This window comes from Myotis nattereri, assembly GCF_964212035.1.
Source record: "Myotis nattereri genome assembly, chromosome: 16".
Taxonomy (NCBI): domain Eukaryota; kingdom Metazoa; phylum Chordata; class Mammalia; order Chiroptera; family Vespertilionidae; genus Myotis; species Myotis nattereri.
The window spans coordinates 12,576,325-12,594,389 of record NC_138091.1 but is presented as its reverse complement, the minus strand read 5'-3'; the positions used below and the strand labels follow the sequence as shown (position 1 = coordinate 12,594,389).

Here is an 18,065-nt window from a genome sequence, read left to right as displayed (position 1 = left end):
CAGAGGGATCCAGAAAGTTGGGGTCACAGTACAATAGCCCTGCAAAAAAAAGGGAAGAGATGATGCATTTCAGCAGGTCAGGGATGTGAAGGGCCCAGGATGTGGGGAGTCCAAGGGCAGGGGGGAGGTGATAAGGAGCAAGCGTGATGCCAACACAGAAGTGCTGCATACCCCCTGCTGGGGCCAGGGCCCTGGAGACGGAGACCCTGGAATGGCCTATCCACAGAACACACTCGGTGCACGAGGCTGGTCTCCAAGAGATTCTCCCAGTCATGCCTGCAGCTCTCTGCAAAGGCACCAGCCATGAATGGAACAGCTGGGGGATAAGTTACTCTGGAAACTCCTGGGGTGGTAGACTTCTTAGGATTGGACTGGACTCTTTCACTTTATTTCCTTTTCTCATCTTGCTTTCTCCTAACAGAAGAGGGTGCACCTTGGAGAGAGAAATGAATCTGTGGGGTTCCCATTCTAAAATGCCTCCAGCAATAAGTCCATAGTGATATATACTATTGTTAATCTACTCGGTTTGTTTTCCTAGCCCTCACTCTCTTTTTTCCCTTAAGTCTATTTTTCCAAAATTTAGCCTGTAGTTTCCATTACAGAATCAGTACCAGATCTGACACATGAATTGTCTGTTTCTGCATTTGACTCACACAGATGGCTGGTTTGCCGTCTTCTGATAAAGCAGGACCAAAGTTTTCAATTCCATCCCCAACATTTCCTAAGTCAACTTCAACAGTTGCAGAGATAACACAGCCTCCATCCTATGAAGATGCAGTAAAGCAGGTAAGCACATGATTTGTTCTTTATCGAAGAATAGGCTGGCTGAATTGCACTTTGTTTTACATGGGTTCATGCATGTGGATTCTGGTATTGAGTGCATCTGGTGCCTCCCACCAGAAAGGACAGTGTCTAGATGCTAACTATAGAAAGGTGCTGATGTGTATGTAAGCTGTGTGAGGCCAAGAGAGAGAAGAGTTTTGTCTGGGTACCCAGATGACTGGATTTAGTGCCAGCTCGGCCACCAGACAGCTGCACTGCCACTAAGGCTGGGCAAGTACTCAACTTCTCTTATATGAAACAGGGCCAATATCTCCTTTGTAATGATTCCAAATGATATAACACTTACCTCTACCGTTCTAATACCAAATGTCCAGGCAGCGGATAGATCCTCCAATATATGAGAGCAATGGTCAGTGTGACACTTCCTAGGGTTCTTCCTAGCTTCAAAATTCACTATTCCTGGAAATATATTGATGGTTATGGAGCTGGATAATAACAGAGGTTCATTTGTGTTTGAAATTTTTCAAAAGAAAAGGTACAAAAAGAAAAGCAATTAATGGTCTTATTTTCCAAATGGCTTGAGTTTGGATGAAGTATCAGCTAGCCCTTCATATGTGCTCAGTCCAGAAAAGATCTACATCGCTTCCTGCATACTGGATTCCACAGATCACATCAGCCTACAGTTAGGTTTTACTTGGCTCAGAGAGTTTTTTAAATATGTAGGAGATTTTATGCAAAACTAGGCTTTCTCATTTCGGAAAAATTAGGGGATGTGTCTACACTGAGGCCCTATTTCTTTCAGAAACAGTCACCTGAGGCACAGTATCCACTGCCTTCTTGAACCATAGCAAGGGTTCAACACTCCACCCTCTCTCCTGTTCCACACTGGGACCATTTGCATTACCTGCCAGATCCTGTAGGCATCTAATGCCTCCTGGCCTGGAGAATGACTCATTCTTGGAACAGTGCTACCATCTCTATTGATTATTGACATCTGTGTTTATTGGGACTGGACTCTCAGAGGAGTGAGATCAATAGATGTCTTAGTTCTCCCCATTTCCTTTCCCTGATATCTGTAAATATCAACCTGGTATCTGTAAATATCACAGTTTTGAAAGAAAAGAAAAAGGCCAAGCAAAGTGGATTTCCATTAATAAGACTCTACTTAATGCCATTGAGCCAGAGGGGAGGGGTCCAGTCCCTACAAGTGTTGACAAGTTCCACAGACTATTGCAATGAGGAACTAGGGAAATATGAGCCACATTCTTAGGCCATATTCACTTCAAAGTGAGATAAGTGGCCAAAAACCAGTTACACCTATGCTTATAGTAGCATTATTCACAAAAGCCAAAAGGTGTCCATCAATGGATGAATGGATAAACAAAATGTGGTATATACATACAATGAATATTATTCAGCCTTAATGAGGAGGGAAATTCTGACATGGATGAGCCTTGAAGACATTACGCTAAGTGAAATAAGCCAGTCACAAAAGAAAAAATACTATATGTGAATCCACTATATAAGATATCTAGCCGGAACCGGTTTGGCTCAGTGGATTGAGCGTCGGCCTGCGGACTGAAAGGTCCCAGGTTCGATTCCGGTCAAGGGCATGTACCTGGGTTGCGGGCACATCCCCAGTAGGAGATGTGCAGGAGGCAGCTGATCGATGTTTCTCTCTCATCGATGTTTCTAACTTTCTATCTCTCTCCCTTCCTCTCTGTAAAAAAATCAATAAAATATATTTTAAAAAAAAAAAAGATATCTAGAGGAGTCAGATTCATAGGTACAGAAAGTAGAATGGTGGTTGCCAGGGCCAGGGAGGAGAATAGAATGGGGAGTTGTTGATTAATGGGGACAGAGTTTCACTTTTGCAAGATGAGAGCAGTTATGGAGATGGAAAGTGGTGATCGTTGCACAACAATGTGAATGTACTAAATATCACTGAACTGTACACTTACGAATGGTTAAGATGATAAATTTTATGTTTTGTGTATTTTACCACAATTAAAAATATAACTAGTCAAACCTAGTTCAAAAATATGTGGTGCTGCTTCTAATGATTTCCTATCGGAGAAGGAGCCACCTTCTGACTTTCCTGTCCTCCTTTGGTTAATTCATAATAGCAAATGACTCGCAGTCAGCAGATGGACGAACTCCTGGATGTCCTCATTGAAAGTGGAGGTAAGACTGCCCGTGTTCCGCCCATCAGGATACTCTGCACTTACATGTACTCTAGGGCCGTGGTCGGAAAACCGTGGCTCACGAGCCACATGCGGCTCTTTGGGTCCTTCAGTGCGGCTCTTCCACAAAATACCACGTGTGGGCATGCACATACAGTGCGACTGAAACTTCATGGCCCATGCGCAGAGGTTGGTATTTTGTGGAAGAGCCGGTATTTTGTGAAAGAGCCACACTCAAGGGGCCAAAGAGCCGCATGTGGCTCGCAAGCCACGGTTTGCCAAGCCTCAGTTTGCCGACCACTGCCTAGGGGATAAACCCAGGTGCTCACTGTAAATGGGACTGAAAAGTCTATGGCAGCGGTTCTCAACCTGTGGGTCGCGACCCCTTTGGGTGTTGAACGACCCTTTCACAGGGGTCACCTAAGACCATCGGAAGACACTTATATAATTACATATTGCTTTTGTGATTAATCACTGTGCTTTAATATGTTCAATTTGTAACAATGAAATTGGGGGTCACCACAACATGAGGAACTGTATTAAAGGGTCGCGGCATGAGGAAGGTGGAGAACCACTGGTCTATGGGTACAGTGGTCACTCCATCTGAGCTTCCTGTCCACTTTGGAGCAGACAAAGGAAGGATTGTGGATGACTCCTCTCCGCCATTGTCCCTTTGTCCTTGGAACATTTCCACCAATCATTTTAACAGGTTTCATGTTCCAACTGTTCCCTAACTTTCCTCGTTTTATACTATTTCTCTCTACCGTTCTAATCCCAGTGTCCCTATCTTCACTGTGAGAAGGATGGAGAAGATAAAACAAGTTTTGTGCTACCTACTCAAAATGATATTCAATTATTAATCTCCCATTAGATGGTCCACTCATGCTTGAATGTCTTTCAAGCTAGCAATAAAAATTATCGACATATTCTTTTTGCCCCTTTTAAGTCATGTATTTATTTTTTTTAATTATATAATATGTACTTGGAATTTGAAACCATACAAATGAATAAGGTCACATAGGAGAAAGTGTAGATAGAAAGAAAAAAAAAAAAAACCTCAGGTAACAACACTTAAAGTTTCAGAGAAAGAGGGTCCAGGCTCAAGGCTGCACTGGACCAAGTCCTCACCTTTGGGCAGTTTGCAGTCTGGTGAGGGAGATTGACAACAAGCTAGAGAGCAGGCAATTCCTCTATCGTAGCAAGAGAGAAGAAGGAAAAGATGGGCAGCGGGTGCGAGTGGGGCTGGCGCCGGCAGCAGGTGCAAGCGCCGGGCGTGACCATGGCACACAGAAGCAAAGAATTTTCAGTAACCACCAGAGACTTGCCCCAATGACAGTGACTGGTACCCCACCGTGGTCTGGCACCCCCTCTCACCTGCTACACCATCCTGCCACAGCCAACACCCACCATGTTCTGCGCATGCCCCCTGGTGGTCAGTGAACATCATAGTGACCGGTTCAGTTGTTCGGTTGTTCAGCCATTTGGTCTATGTGTATATTAGGGAGATTATATATATAATGGTGGACTAGATAATATGAATTGGAAAGAAAAGAAATGAAAACCAGAAGGGGTGGATGGATGGTGATAAAATAGTGGTGTCTGTAGATTAGAGTGACTCCTTGTGGCTGAGAAATTGTTGTTGGGTAAGTTAGAGGAATAGGAGGGGATGCATTGAGAGTGGGAAATTTTGCTTGATATTGAGCTTTCAGAGGGATAAAGTTTTTGGAAATGATAAGGTCCAGGGTGTGTCCAAAGAGTGAAAATGAAGGAATCACTGAAGTTGAGGGCGATGGCGATGTCAAGGAACTGAGAAGCCAGCTGGACAATGGGTGACTTCTGAGGATGCTGAAATTACAGAGAATGACAGGAGTTAAAGTGGGGGAAAAGCAATGAACTAGGGCAGTGGTCGGCAAACTCATTAGTCAACAGAGCCAAATATAAACAGTACTTCTTCAAAATAGACTCGCCCAGGCCAAAAACTGACTTCTGCGCATGGGCCATGAAGTTTCAGTCACACTGTATGCACGCCTGCATGTGGTATTTTGTGGAAGAGCCACACTCTAGGGGCCAAAGAGCCGCATGTGGCTCGCGAGCCACAGTTTGCCAACCACGGAACTAGGGAATAGAGTTTTCAGTGGATGAGGAGGCCTGTGTGGGGTAGGATGGTGGGGAGAGCAGCATGACCCTGAAAGCCAGGAGTTATAAGGTGGGGGAGTAACAATCAGAGAGTGGCAGCAGGAAGACGTACCTTCTGCTCTGAAGTACAGGAGCCCACACTGAGGATGTAACAGAGGATGCAATGTCCTCAGGGGACAGACAGGTGTCAGTGAAGGAGCAGATAAAGGAACCCGCTTTGAGAATTTGATAAACACAAAGTGAAATTTCCAGAAAGAAAGGATGTGAAGAGAGACCCGGCGGGGTCAGGGGGATAGGGATGCGTAGAGCCGTCTAGAGATAAGAGAGGGTAGTGAGCAGCGACCAGAGAAGCATAGCCACCTCCTGCATCTGAGTGTAACTCGTTCACTCCAAACATTCGCGTTGTGTGGCATGCTCTGTTTGGGGTGATTTGACAGTTCCCATTGTGTTTTACCAACAGAAATGCCAGCTGATGCCAGAGAGGATCATTCGTGTCTTCAAAAGGTCCCAAAGATGCCTAGGTCTTCCCGAAGCCCCACTGCTGCCCTCCCCAAGGCTTCTGCTCCCTTTGAACAAGCGTCTTCAGGAGGCCAGCTCTCATTTGATCGCTACGGCACAGACAGTGATGAGCACCTTGAAGTCTTATTAAATTCCCACAGCCCCTTGGGAAAGGTGAGCGATGTTGCCCTTCTAAAAATCGGGAGTGAGGAGCCCTCTTTCGATGGCATAATGGATGGATTCTCTGGGAAGGCTGCAGAAGACCTCTTCAATGCGCACGAGATCTTGCCAGGTCCCCTCTCCCCGATACACACTCAGTTTTCACCTTCTTCTGTGGACAGCAGTGGGCTGCAGTTAAGCTTCACTGAATCTCCCTGGGAAACCATGGAGTGGCTGGACCTCACTCCCCCAAGCTCCACACCAAGCTTCAGCTCACTCAGCACCAGCGGGCCTAGCATCTTCAACATCGATTTTCTGGATGTCACAGATCTGAATTTGAATTCCCCCATGGACCTGCACTTACAGCAGTGGTAGAATGCCGGATGCAAAAATGCTAAGGAAGGCCAATAGGAATTCTACGACCACAAATACTTGTATTACCCAAAAGGAGGAGCAGGAGGAGGGGGAGGCAGAGGAGGAAGAAATTTAGAAGAAGCAGTGGAGATTTCTATGACTATCAACAGCACAAATAGGAGTCCTATATATATATATATATAATACTTCCCAACATTCAATGACTGTTACTGATTTTAGCAATGCACTTAAAATGTGCTTTCTCAGATCAAGAATGCCAAAAAAAAATCTCTCACTACCTTTTCAAACACCAATATATTTTCTAGCCCATTTTTAATTAAGACATTGTTGGGGCATAATCTCACTTTGTAAGCTTTTCTCGTGAATTTATTGGAAAGAAAATGTAAACTTGGGAGTTCAGGGAAGTCAGTCCATCAAAGGTTATAGAAGACACACCTATGATGGAGGCTGATTCTCATAGCTCCATTACTGTCTTTCAAAATACAAATACGGCCCAGTTTCAGTTACAGAGTTCTTGAGGCAGAATAGAGGGGCAGAACCAATTCATTCCCAGGGGAGAAAAATCAACTCAGTATCCCGTGGCCACAAAGCTGCCCCATTGAAACCGTTTCCAATCTCCTACCCAAGAGTCTGTGTGGTCAGTGATAAAAACTGACCCGCCATTGTTGCAGAGAACCCTTCCCGGAACTTCCCTTTTTCTTAACCAATTAGCTGCATCACTCCCACTCTCTCTGTGGTGGGAAGCATTGTGAAACAGGCAAGAAACGCCTGCCATGGGAGGTTCTCCAGCACCACCCTCCTTAATTCCAAAGACTAGTGCTGACCTAAGCAGATGAAAGGACCGCTCTAGCCTCAGGGAGCCATATCAGGGATCACTCAGACAGCACTAGAGAACACTGTTTCCCATATCATGGGAATACTAGTAAGCCATAGGCTATTATAACAGGACTATGTGTGAGGCCCAACTTCTTTTTCTGGAATGGGCATGGTCTTGTTTATTTTTCTCCCACTCAACTTTTCTTTCAAGAGACCAATCCTTTCTTGCTCCTTGTTCAGATATCTTTCTTGTTTTGCCCCGACATTGAGAGAAGAGGACTTCTTACTGTAGATCTAATAAGCTCCCATACTCCTAATAAAGCCATATTTCAAAAAGCTAAAACTCCAGGTTTTCCTGGAAAACGCATTCTCCATATGCATAACTTGCTGCAGAAGGAAGTTGAAAGAATGTCTTTAGGAAGAAACTGGTGACTTGGCCCATCAGTCACCACGCTCATTCTCCCCTCGTTTGATTTGCAGCAATCATTGATTTGGGAAATTGGAAATCGTTATATTGTAGAGATACAAGGAGAGAGTGTTTTAGGTATGGATTTCTGAAAGAAAACACAATTGTGCGTTGAAAACAGTGGGAGGAAGAAAAGACAGTGGTGTCGTGTGCATTCCTCATTACCTCTCACGCTTGTGCTGGGGGTTGGAAAACTCAGCTGTCGGGACGGTCTCCCCAAGGTGCACTGTGGCTTCACCGTGTTTATAGTGTTGCATGCCGTAGCAAGTAGCTGTTGTTGTTGTTTTAATTTAAATCACTAAGGCACTGTTTTCTTATTTTGTAAAAAATGTTGTTCACTGTGCACTTACGGAGAAAATAACCAAAAATGTTGTGATTTTAGAAGTTCTTTTTTTGATAAACCAAAGATTTAGAAATCATTCCATTGTTAACTTGTAAAACTTGTGTGAACAGAGTTTTTGGTGACTGTTACTCTGAAAGCTGCCAGAGCTTATTAGGGGTGGGGGATATGTATATATGTGTGTGTGTGTGTGTGTCTATGTATGTACACATATATACATACATGTGTATAGACACATACACATGTGTGTATGAATCTTGTAAAGCAGTGTTACAGAGATCTATGCCAAAAACCTTTAAGCCTCAATCTGCTGTGAAATGATACTTGGTCTTTCTCACTACGAGTTTCTAGTTAACCAACCAGACTACACATTGCCTCTCTGTGTGTGACTGAGGCTCCAGCCGATGACTCACAGCCACTTGCTTACTGTGAACAAGCTCATATTGACAATGGACATGGATGTGAAAGACAGAACAGCTTCACCATTAGCAGCTGGAAACGGCAATACAGTCTCTCCTGGAGAGCATAAAAGGAACATTAAAACCCTTTTACATTCCTTGATCTGCATTGCGCTTTAAAAGATCCACATGGTAAATTTTTCATTTTGCTTTTATGTCGGTCATCAGAATCAAAAATCTAGGGGGTACTGGAGGGGATGACCAATCTTTTCTTTGAAGATGAAGCATGGGAAAGAAACCCTTATTAACACATTCCTCACATTTGTTTATTCCTCAGATGTTGAAATTCTATTTGGATCTTAACAAAGCTTGCTGGTCAGTACATTTTTCATGCGTTACGTTGTGTGATTTGTATGTTATCCTCCCCACCCTTTACTTCCTTTGGAAAACAAACTCATAGTGTCCCTCCTCTGAGACAATAGTCTGAGTGTTAATTATTTTTTCCTTTGGGTCGTCCCATCTGAAGAAATAGACTTGGTTAGGAGGGCCTCTGAACTTTGCAAGTTTCTGCATCTTTAGGGATCTTTTTAGGTTATTACCTTGTACACACCTCACAGTTGGCAAAAGACGGACCCTACTTGCTGCTGCAAACCAACACACTTAACACAGATCAGACCCTGGATTATTGATCTCAACCTCCTTCCACAGTCTCCACACAGCATACTCACTCTGTCTCTTCATAGCTCAGGTGTATTTGTGGGATAAAACCGGGGATAATTGGGAGAAATTTGATGAAGTTGGCTTCCCCCCATGGATCAGATCATTCATGTTAATTCATCTGTCTCCTATTGGGGATTTTTAAGTTCTTTAATCTCTTAGTTGTGTCCTCTGTTTTGGTGACAAATTGGGCCTGATAAAAAGATGTACAGAGACTTATAAAGATGGCCACATCCATGTTTCTTAATTATCTTAGGCCTGAAAATAACTACCTGTGGTTTTCTTAATATTCTTGGCACCCCATGGTGCAGCAGACCTGCAGACATTTGCAGACATTTGAATGCTGATGCAGTCCCTTAGGTTCAGACTTTCCAAAGGAGTAGAAAATTCATTTGTGCAAATGCTGTCATTAAGCCGGTGCTTATTAGTTGTAGCCCTGCTTCTCACAATGTTATTGATATGACACACATATTATATTATGAGGGAGAGAGAGGAAAGGGGGGAGGGAAGGAGGAGGGGAGGAAGGAAGGGAAGAAGGAAGGAAGGGACAAAAGGAGGGAAAGAAGAACAGGAGGGAGGGAGAGAGGAGAGAACAGGGTCCCAACTTCCTGATCTGTGGACCTCTCAGGCCACCTAAGGCATTGCATGTTGAAAAGTGAACCACAAAGTTTTAGATGAAAAGTCATCCTTTAGAAATGCAATGACTGCACCATAAATAAGGAAACCAAGAGCGTCTCCACCTGAGTAGTCAAGGGTCTGAGAACTGGAGACCTTTGCCATTCAAAGCATTTATTTCCAATCTGAAAAAAAAAAAGAATGAATTAAAAACAAGCATTTGAGACACTCCTTTTCAAAAATTATTTAAATTCTATCAGCTCTCCTAAAAACAGATCATGGTGTGGCTGAAAACTCCTGCATCCAATTTACTCATCCAATAGATAATTACTTGATGTCTAACCTGTACAGATCACACAAATCCTCAGATATCCAATACCAAACTGACTAAACAGATGGTTCAGAATTTGAGTGGCTGGGGAGTTGCAGTTGCTATAAGCAAGAACACTGGGAATTTCCCAGTCCTCAGACCAGAAACCCCTTAGCCGTGATAAAAAGGGCGTCTTCATTTTTCCAGAAGAGAGAACAGAGGACTCCTTTTTAGCTAAGAGCTATCACCCACGCTAACATTCTTTTCTTGTCTCTTTCTCAATGACCAAACAGCAGTAGTAGATCACCTGGAGATCTTTCAATACCTCCCACCACATCAAACATTTGTAAGCATTTTAGGATTCTTTTTATCTCCAGATACAGAAACCCATGAAAATTGGGGATGGGAGAGGAAAACATCTTGCCCTATCACTGATCCTCCGTCTCCATAGCAAGCTCTCTGGAGAACAAGAACACTTACTGCAGGGGCGGGGTGTCCAAGGTGAGCCTCCATCCTTAGCCGAAAAGCTGTGGAATGTGAAGGCACTACCTTCCGCCTTGGGTTTTGCCGCATTCCTCACAGTGGGAAGCCCACCAAAGCTGGCACACTGCTTGCTATCAGAGATGAGAGAATTTGGAGTGAACGGTTCTGGGCTCTTTGTTTTCCTATCAATCCAGCATCACCCCGCAGGGTGGTGCAGAGGCTGAAATTGCTAGTGCCTTGTTAGAAAGATGGTATTCATAGACCCTGAATCCAGGCCCTGGGAAAAGATGGGCCTCTGGTGCTGAGAGCAGCTCCGGTGTGTTCGGGAGCTGGGTTTGATTGGAGAATCCACATTTTCAGAGGCCCCCAGGTTGAGACTATGCATGAAAAGATAAGTTTAAGACGAGAAAAGATCTTGGAAGAATTTTGCTAGCATCTGCCAGGGAAATCATGAGGATTCATTGAGTTCAATCACGTGCCAGTAAGTTCCTTCGGATTCTAGGATTTGGCAATTTCCCCTGTGCATTAAGACACACCCCTGAAAGTCTCTTGTGCTTATTTTAACCACCTGCTGGCAACATGAGTTTCCCATAAATGGCGTAACAGCTTCTGAGCGTTCATGGAAAGGGAGTATAACCATGGGGATTCTGGATGCTATTCTGATGTTTTCCAAAGGAAGGGAAGCCACATGCCCACAGGGTTCCTCTCCAAGGTGGAAAGAGGGCAGTGCTTGCTGGGTGCTTGAAACCCTCCTTGCTGAAACACAACACGGTGCTTTGTAAAGAAATAAAAAGACCAAGCGCACATTTTCTGTGGGGACCCCATGAGGTGTAGTTTTCATGTTGGTCTCCTTGGCTCAACTATACATAACCAGAAAGCAATGTGGGTTGCCAGGAAGAGAAAAGAAGCAATGGCTAAAATACCAAAGTTGGCATGTGTTCTTTTAAAATATATATATATTTTTAAATAAAATGTTTATTTTAAAAAGAGATGTAAGCTTTTTTCTTGACCATATGATGTACCGAGCACTGTACTGTGCCCTTCAAGTGTGTGATTTCATGTAACCCTCACCACGGCGCCAGGAAGTGGTACTGTTACCGTCCGTATTTTACATGCGAGGAAACTGAGGTTCAAAGAAGCAAAGTTGATTAAGGCTACACAACTAAACAATGTCAAAAGCCAGTAGACAAACTTTCCTCATCATCAAAGCCCCCAGTCTTCAACACTGCACATCTCACCTGCTCTCATACTGGTCATATTAGTAAATTGAGGACTTGCATGAAAAGAACTGACTCTCCAGGTACATATCTGCCTATTAAAATACACACCCACACACAGACAGCTTAGCCAACCCACGTTTTCATATAGAATTTGGCTTCCAGATGACCTTCAGTGGTTCTCAACCTTCTGGCCCTTTAAATACAGTTCCTCTTGTTGTGACCCAACCATAAAATTATTTTCGTGGCTACTTCATAACTGTAATGTTGCTACTGTTATGAATTGTAATGTAAATATTTGATATGCAGGGTGGTCTTAGGTGATCCCTGTGAAAGGGTCATTCGACCGCCAAAGGGGTCGCGACCCACAGGTTGAGAACCACTGAATATGTATAGACTCCCTAAGTGAGAGGCAGTTTTTATCTGCTTTCCTCTCCTAAATATATTCCTGCCATTTTCTTGTCCATGATTATTATAAATCACATCGAAGAACTGAGCTATTGTGAGAAGATCCCTATTGATTATATTCCATGAGAATTGATTATATTCCATGCCGTGGCTCTGCCTTCCTGCTGTGGCTTTATTTTCCGGTGAACTCTCCCCATGTAGAAGCAAGAAGGTAACCGGTTGCCAGCAGCCAGATTAACGATTCCAACCAAGGGGAGCCTCTCCTTCCTGCGGCCCAGCGGGAATCTCAGAGCGTCTCTCAGTGCTCTGGAAAGGGGGCAGACAGGATGTCCTTGTGGCCATGAGAATGAGGCAGAAATTCATTCATGAGGCCTGGATTCCCTATTCAGCCCTGAGCCAGGGAGCGGGATCATCTGAATCTCATGGACTGACGGTGGAGAAGGGAAAATCCAGGTGCAACTACCAAAAAAAGGGGCATGGACGCTGAAAAGACACAAGCAGTGGGCTTCTACTACACAGACCCTGCTTTCAATTGTGTCATCTAGTGAAGGAGGCAAATAGGAGTGACACACAGCCTGATCATGGAAGCAAGTGTCGGTGAAAATCGTGTTCTTTCACAGGCTCGCAAGGAAAGCATTCCAAGAGACCCTTACGTGGGAGGTTGTGGCGTGATAAGATTTATTTGGATGGAAATAGAAGGCTGTCCCCAGGATTCCAATATCTCATCTCCATCTGTCCCTCTGTGGAAAAAGTCCAATCTTGTCTTCATCAGGCCCAGAAACAGAGCCAGTGTCCAGAATATTTTGCACCATTGGTTCAGTCCACGTCTCTGTCCGCATCTGGGCAGCTTAGTCTGCCCCTGACCAGCACTGTGCTCAGCCTGCACAGGGTGCTGTGGGCCCCGGCCAGCTGCTGGGGCCACATGGCTGCTACTGAGAGAATGCACCCAAGAACAGACAAGACGAGCGCATGTTACCTAAAGAGAGAGAGAGAGAGAGAGAGACAGAGAGAGACAGAGAGAGACAGAGAGAGAAAGACAGAGAGAAAGGGAAGTCCTTTGTCTTTGTTAGGCTTAGGTTATATTATCACAGGCTTGGGAAGGACCAGGCACTTCTTTAAACTAACCAATCAACTTCCCAAGCTTTTGCAGGCTTGCACTGAATCCTTCCTCTAACCAATCTATTTCCTAGATCTTCCAGGGTCCTGTGCCCCTTATCCAACCCGACCCTTTCCCAGTCTAGACTGAAGGCCTCCATGGTTGCCATCTCAGCTCCTATTGTACAGGTACTTACAGCCCCGTGCTCCCCTGACAATCCAACAATCTGGTACCTGAGGGCAGGCTGCTCCCTACTTGGGAAGGGAAGGGTGTTAATCCCCTTTGGGGGGGGGGGCGGAGTAGGGGGAATTGCTGTTATTCCCTGGAGTATGTGAAGCTGCAGTTCCCTGGTGGAGCAAGCAGGCTTATACTCCTTAGTTTATTATGCTTAATAGTGTCTGATTTCCTTTGTTCTCTTCCTTTATTAATATCTAGCTACCTATGCTAACATAAGAAGGACATTTAATAAAACCATGCATAGGGAGATGGTCCAGAGGACTTTCTAGAGGAGACCACTAAGTCAAGATATTAATGCCATAGGAGTTAGCCAAGCAAAGGCTGAGGAAAAGAGCATTCCAAGCAGAGGGAACAGCCTGTGCAAAGGCCTAGAGATGAGAATTTACCATGTTGAGGGGGATGTAAGAAGTTCAGAATGGCTAGAGGTTATAGGAAGAAGACAGAAGGAGTTGAGGGTGGAGATGTAGGAAATGTAAGAGAAGTTGGTAGCCATATTAGTTTGCTAGGGCTGCTGTAACTAAGTACCACAAACCAGGTGGCTTACGCAACAGAAATTCATTGTCTCATGCTAGAAGCCCAAAGTCAAGGTGTTGGCAGGGTTGGTTCCTTCTGAGAGCTGTGAGGGTGTTTCCAGAAGAGATTACATTTGAATCAGTAGATTCAGTAAGGAAGACCCTCATAGATGTCTGCCTTATATTCACATGGCATTGTCCCTCTATCTTCTTACCTGTGTCTCTGTCCAAATTTCTTTTTTTCCTAAGGATATCAGTCATATTGGATTAAGTTCATTTTAACTTGATTACCTCTGTAGAAACCAAATAAGGTGACATTCCCCCAGGATAAGAACTTTAACATATGAATTTGGGGATGGGGGCCACAGGTCAACCCACAATAAGCAGGGGCTCCCTAGCTCATGAAGGGCCTCATAGAACACATTAAAGAATATGAACATATCCTTAAACCAGTAGGGCATCACTGAAGAGCTTTAAGCAAGAAAACACTGTAATAATCTTTACACTTTAGAAAGGTAACTCTGACTACACTGTGGGAATGAATTGGAATGACAAAGATAAGGAAAGAGCAGCCCAGTAAATTTTTGTAAATTAGTTTGATAAATCATCGATGCCCTCTTTATTCTATAGACATAAAAACTTAAAGGGAAATGATGGGCAACCCAATATATCAGATTTATTACATGAAGAGTGATGGGATGGGGTGGGAGTTAGAGTGAAAGTAGTGACTTAAGAACCTGTTGCAATAAACCAGCCAAGAGACAAATTGTAATTCTACTAAGATTAGAGTGGTGGTAGGAATAGAGAGATGAAGGTAAATTTGAAACATGTTATTGGAAGGGAAAGTATGGACTTGACCATTGGATGTGGATAGTGATGGAGGAAATGAATTTGGTTTAGGGGAGGGATAGTTGGATGTCGAATATATGTTAATTTCATTCAAAGAGGCAAAAGGCCAGAATGAGGAATAGTTACTTGCCAAGGCTGACCAGCAGACTCCTACCCATGGATGAATGATTACTCTGACACACATTTCTGTGAAAGAGAGGGCTAAGGGACTGGTTGGCTTGAGAAACCAAACAGCACCATTAGCCTATCTCCTTAGGCTTTTATTGTAACAACAGCTTGAACTAAAATTAACTGTTAGATACTATCAGTAGGGTAAGCATCCTTGAGAAGACACATGCGTCTGTAGTGTCCTTTAAGCAAGGACATCTAAAGACTAGACATAAAGATTCTAGTAAAACACCTGGGGGCTCAGACTTGTTTGGAAAAGTCAAGGCAGGGGTAGCTAGCTGCCTTCGGCCAGCCTCCTTGGAGGTTCTGACCTTTCGGAGATTCCTCCTTACAAACTTTCCAACCAAGTCCCATGCTTCACCACAGTTACTTAATAGGAAAAATTACAAATTTAATTTTTAAGGGCCTAGTGCCTGCATGGCCTGATGTCAAAAGAATTTACTAGAGAAGTCTGAAACACAGCATCCCTTTGCATAGGGATTAAATATGGGAGTAGTCAGCATACAAAAGATAACTGAGATCGTGGGAATGTCTATGACCTATGCAATGGGGGGATGAGAAGAGTATCTTGGGGAACATCAACATTTAAGATATTAGCAAAGGAGAAGGAAAGGGAGTGGCTAGAAAACCAGGAGGAAAACTATGGGAAGGTGGTATCCCAGACACTGAAGAGGGAGAAAATTTCAAAGTGAGGACTGAAGAGTGTTATTTGATTTAATAATGAGTTGGTTGGTAACCAAGGTGAGAGCATCTTGGGTGCAATGGTGAGGCAATCTAGGTGTAGACTAAGGAATTAAAAGGGAATGAGGAAGTGGAGGCAGTGAATCCAGGCATGCCTTTCAAGAAGTATAACAATGTGAGAAAGAAGACTCAGAGTCTAAAATTTACAGGACTGATTTTTAAGAGGAGAGATATGTGACCTAATATTAAAGCTAATAGAAAAAGTGGTAAAGAACGGAATTTAGGTTGATTTGTGTTTCGGGAGAGGAAAGAACTATCTGTTGTGACAAGAGAGAAAGAGAAGGGTGGATGAAGATGTGGGTGCTTTGACAAGTGTTGTGGTAAGACATTGAGGGAGTTCTCATATGGTGGCTTACAATTTATACTTGAAACAAGAGGTAGGGAGAATGTTCATCTAGTGGGAAGGAAAAGGGTGGGGCAGAAGTTTTAAGAAAAATGAAGAAAAGTCAAATGAAGAAGAAAATAGAAGAGAGAACTTATTAGGAAACAGAAGGATGCCTAGAGAGAGTTGGAAAACTTGGCGGGAGGTCACTCCCTCCACACGATGGTGGGACTTTCCATTAACAACATTGATTGCCTGGCACTTGGAAGCAGAGAAGGCAAAGAAGTGAGTGGAGCCAAATTTAGGATGCTGAGAGAATAAGTATATAGACTTGGGTAATTGAGGATAAAACTCAAGAGAAGGTAAAATGGTGAACTATGTGGTATACAATGCATTCTTCTAGGGGAAATAAGAGAAAATTGGAGGCAGAAAATGCTTGGATCGAGAAACTAGAAGTAGCCCGGATAGAGTTACTCAGTTGGTTGAGCGTTGTCCTGTGCACCGAAAGGTTGCTGGTTGGATCCCAGGTCAGAGTACATAGCTGGGTTGCAGGTTCAACCCTTGGTCCAGGCACATAAGAACAGCAACCAATTGATGTTTCTCTCTCTCTCTCTCTCTCTCTCTCTCTCTCTCTCTCTCTCTCTTTTCTCTCTCTCTCTCTCTCTCTCTCTCTCTCTCTCTCTCTCTCTGTATGCCCTTGGGTGAGGATTTAAAAGAAAAAGAAACTAGAAGTAGATTAAGTCTTGAAAATACTCTATTAGTGTTTCAATGTAGAGATAGAGGTAGAGAGATATATAGATTAAAAGGTCTCTTTATATGTTTCTCTCTATATAGAGATATCTATAGATTTAAAAAAAAAAAAAAAAAAAAAAAAAAAAACAGGGTAGGCCCTAACCGGTTTGGCTCAGTGGATAGAGCGTCGGCCTGCGATCTGAAAGGTCCCAGGTTTGATTCCGGTCAAGGGCATGTACCTTGGTTGCGGGCACATCCCCAGTTGGGGGTGTGCAGAAAGGCAGCTGATCGATGTTTCTCTCTCATCGATGTTTCTAACTCTCTATCCCTCTCCCTTCCTCTCTGTAAAAAATAAATAAAATATATATATTTTAAAATAACAGGGTAGGACAAAAGTATGTTTATAGTTGTGAGTATGTGAAACATAGAGGTTATTCTTGTGTTTAATTATTGTATTAGTCTCCATATAAACAACTGTAAACCTGCTTTTGCTCCACCCTGTAGAGATATGTAGCAGTCATTGAGATGCAGAGATTTATTAATGGGAATTGGCTCATGCGGTTTTAGTGGCTGTGAGATGCCACAATCTGCTCTCTGCAAGCTGGAGAACCCGGAAAGCCAGTGGTAATTCAGTCCAAGTCTGAAGACTTGAGAACCAGGGGGAGCCAATGGTGTAAATCCAAAAGTTTAAAGGCTTGAGAACCAAGGGCTGCCATGTCTGTCCCAGCTCAAGGAGAAAATTCACCTTCCCTCCTCCATTTTGCTGTATTTAAGTCCTCAATGGACTGGATGATGCCACCCACATTGATGAGGGTGGGTCTTCTTTACTGAATCTACTGATTCAAATGTAATCTCTTCCAGAAACACCCTCACAGACACACCCAGAAATAATGCTCTGCCAGCTGTGGGGGCATTCCTTATTCTAGTCAGGTTGCCACATAAAATTAAGCATCACTAATAATAATTATATTGTAGTAAAAATAATAATATAAATGAATATCCCATTATCCATATTACCACTTAATGGAGATGAATAATGGTCCCCCAGGAATGGCTCAAAGTGGAACCTTGATTTCCCACTGCCTAAATTAATTGGAAGTCCACCTTATCACTCCAAAGCCCACTTCACCTCCAAACGTCAAGGAATGCCCTTGGTGTCTAGTAATGCCCTTGGTGTCTATTCCTGACTTTTGTTGTGAAACTGGAACACAAATGAGTTTTCTCTGAGACTACCGAGTTCTATGTCAACTACTAGAGGCCTGGTGCACAAAAACTTGTGCACTCGGGGGGAGAGGGGGTCCCTCAGCCCGGCCTGTGCCCTCTCACAGTCTGGGACCCCTCGGGAGATAACGACCTGCTGGCTTAGGCCTGTTCCCGGGTGGCAGAGGGCAGGCCCAATCCCTAGGTGCAGCCCCTGGTCGGGCTCAGAGCAGGGCCGATTGGGGAGTTGGGGCGCCGCCCCCTGTCATGCACAGAGCAGGGCGGATTGGGAGGTTGCGATGCC

The 18,065-nt window shown here is 43.9% G+C and overlaps 1 protein-coding gene across 1 annotated transcript in view; it reads left to right on the top strand.

Moving 5' to 3' along the window:
• MYOCD (myocardin) overlaps positions 1–6,134 on the top strand; it is a gene marked incomplete at both ends in the record, with an annotated part of 82,852 nt that extends 76,718 nt beyond the window's left edge. The window contains 3 exons of the mRNA XM_081109277.1: positions 658–786; positions 2,910–2,967; positions 5,563–6,134. Coding sequence (XP_080965403.1) covers positions 658–786; positions 2,910–2,967; positions 5,563–6,134 — 759 coding nt within the window. The remainder of the gene's footprint in view (positions 1–657; positions 787–2,909; positions 2,968–5,562) is intronic.
• Between the last annotated feature and the right edge of the window lie 11,931 nt (positions 6,135–18,065).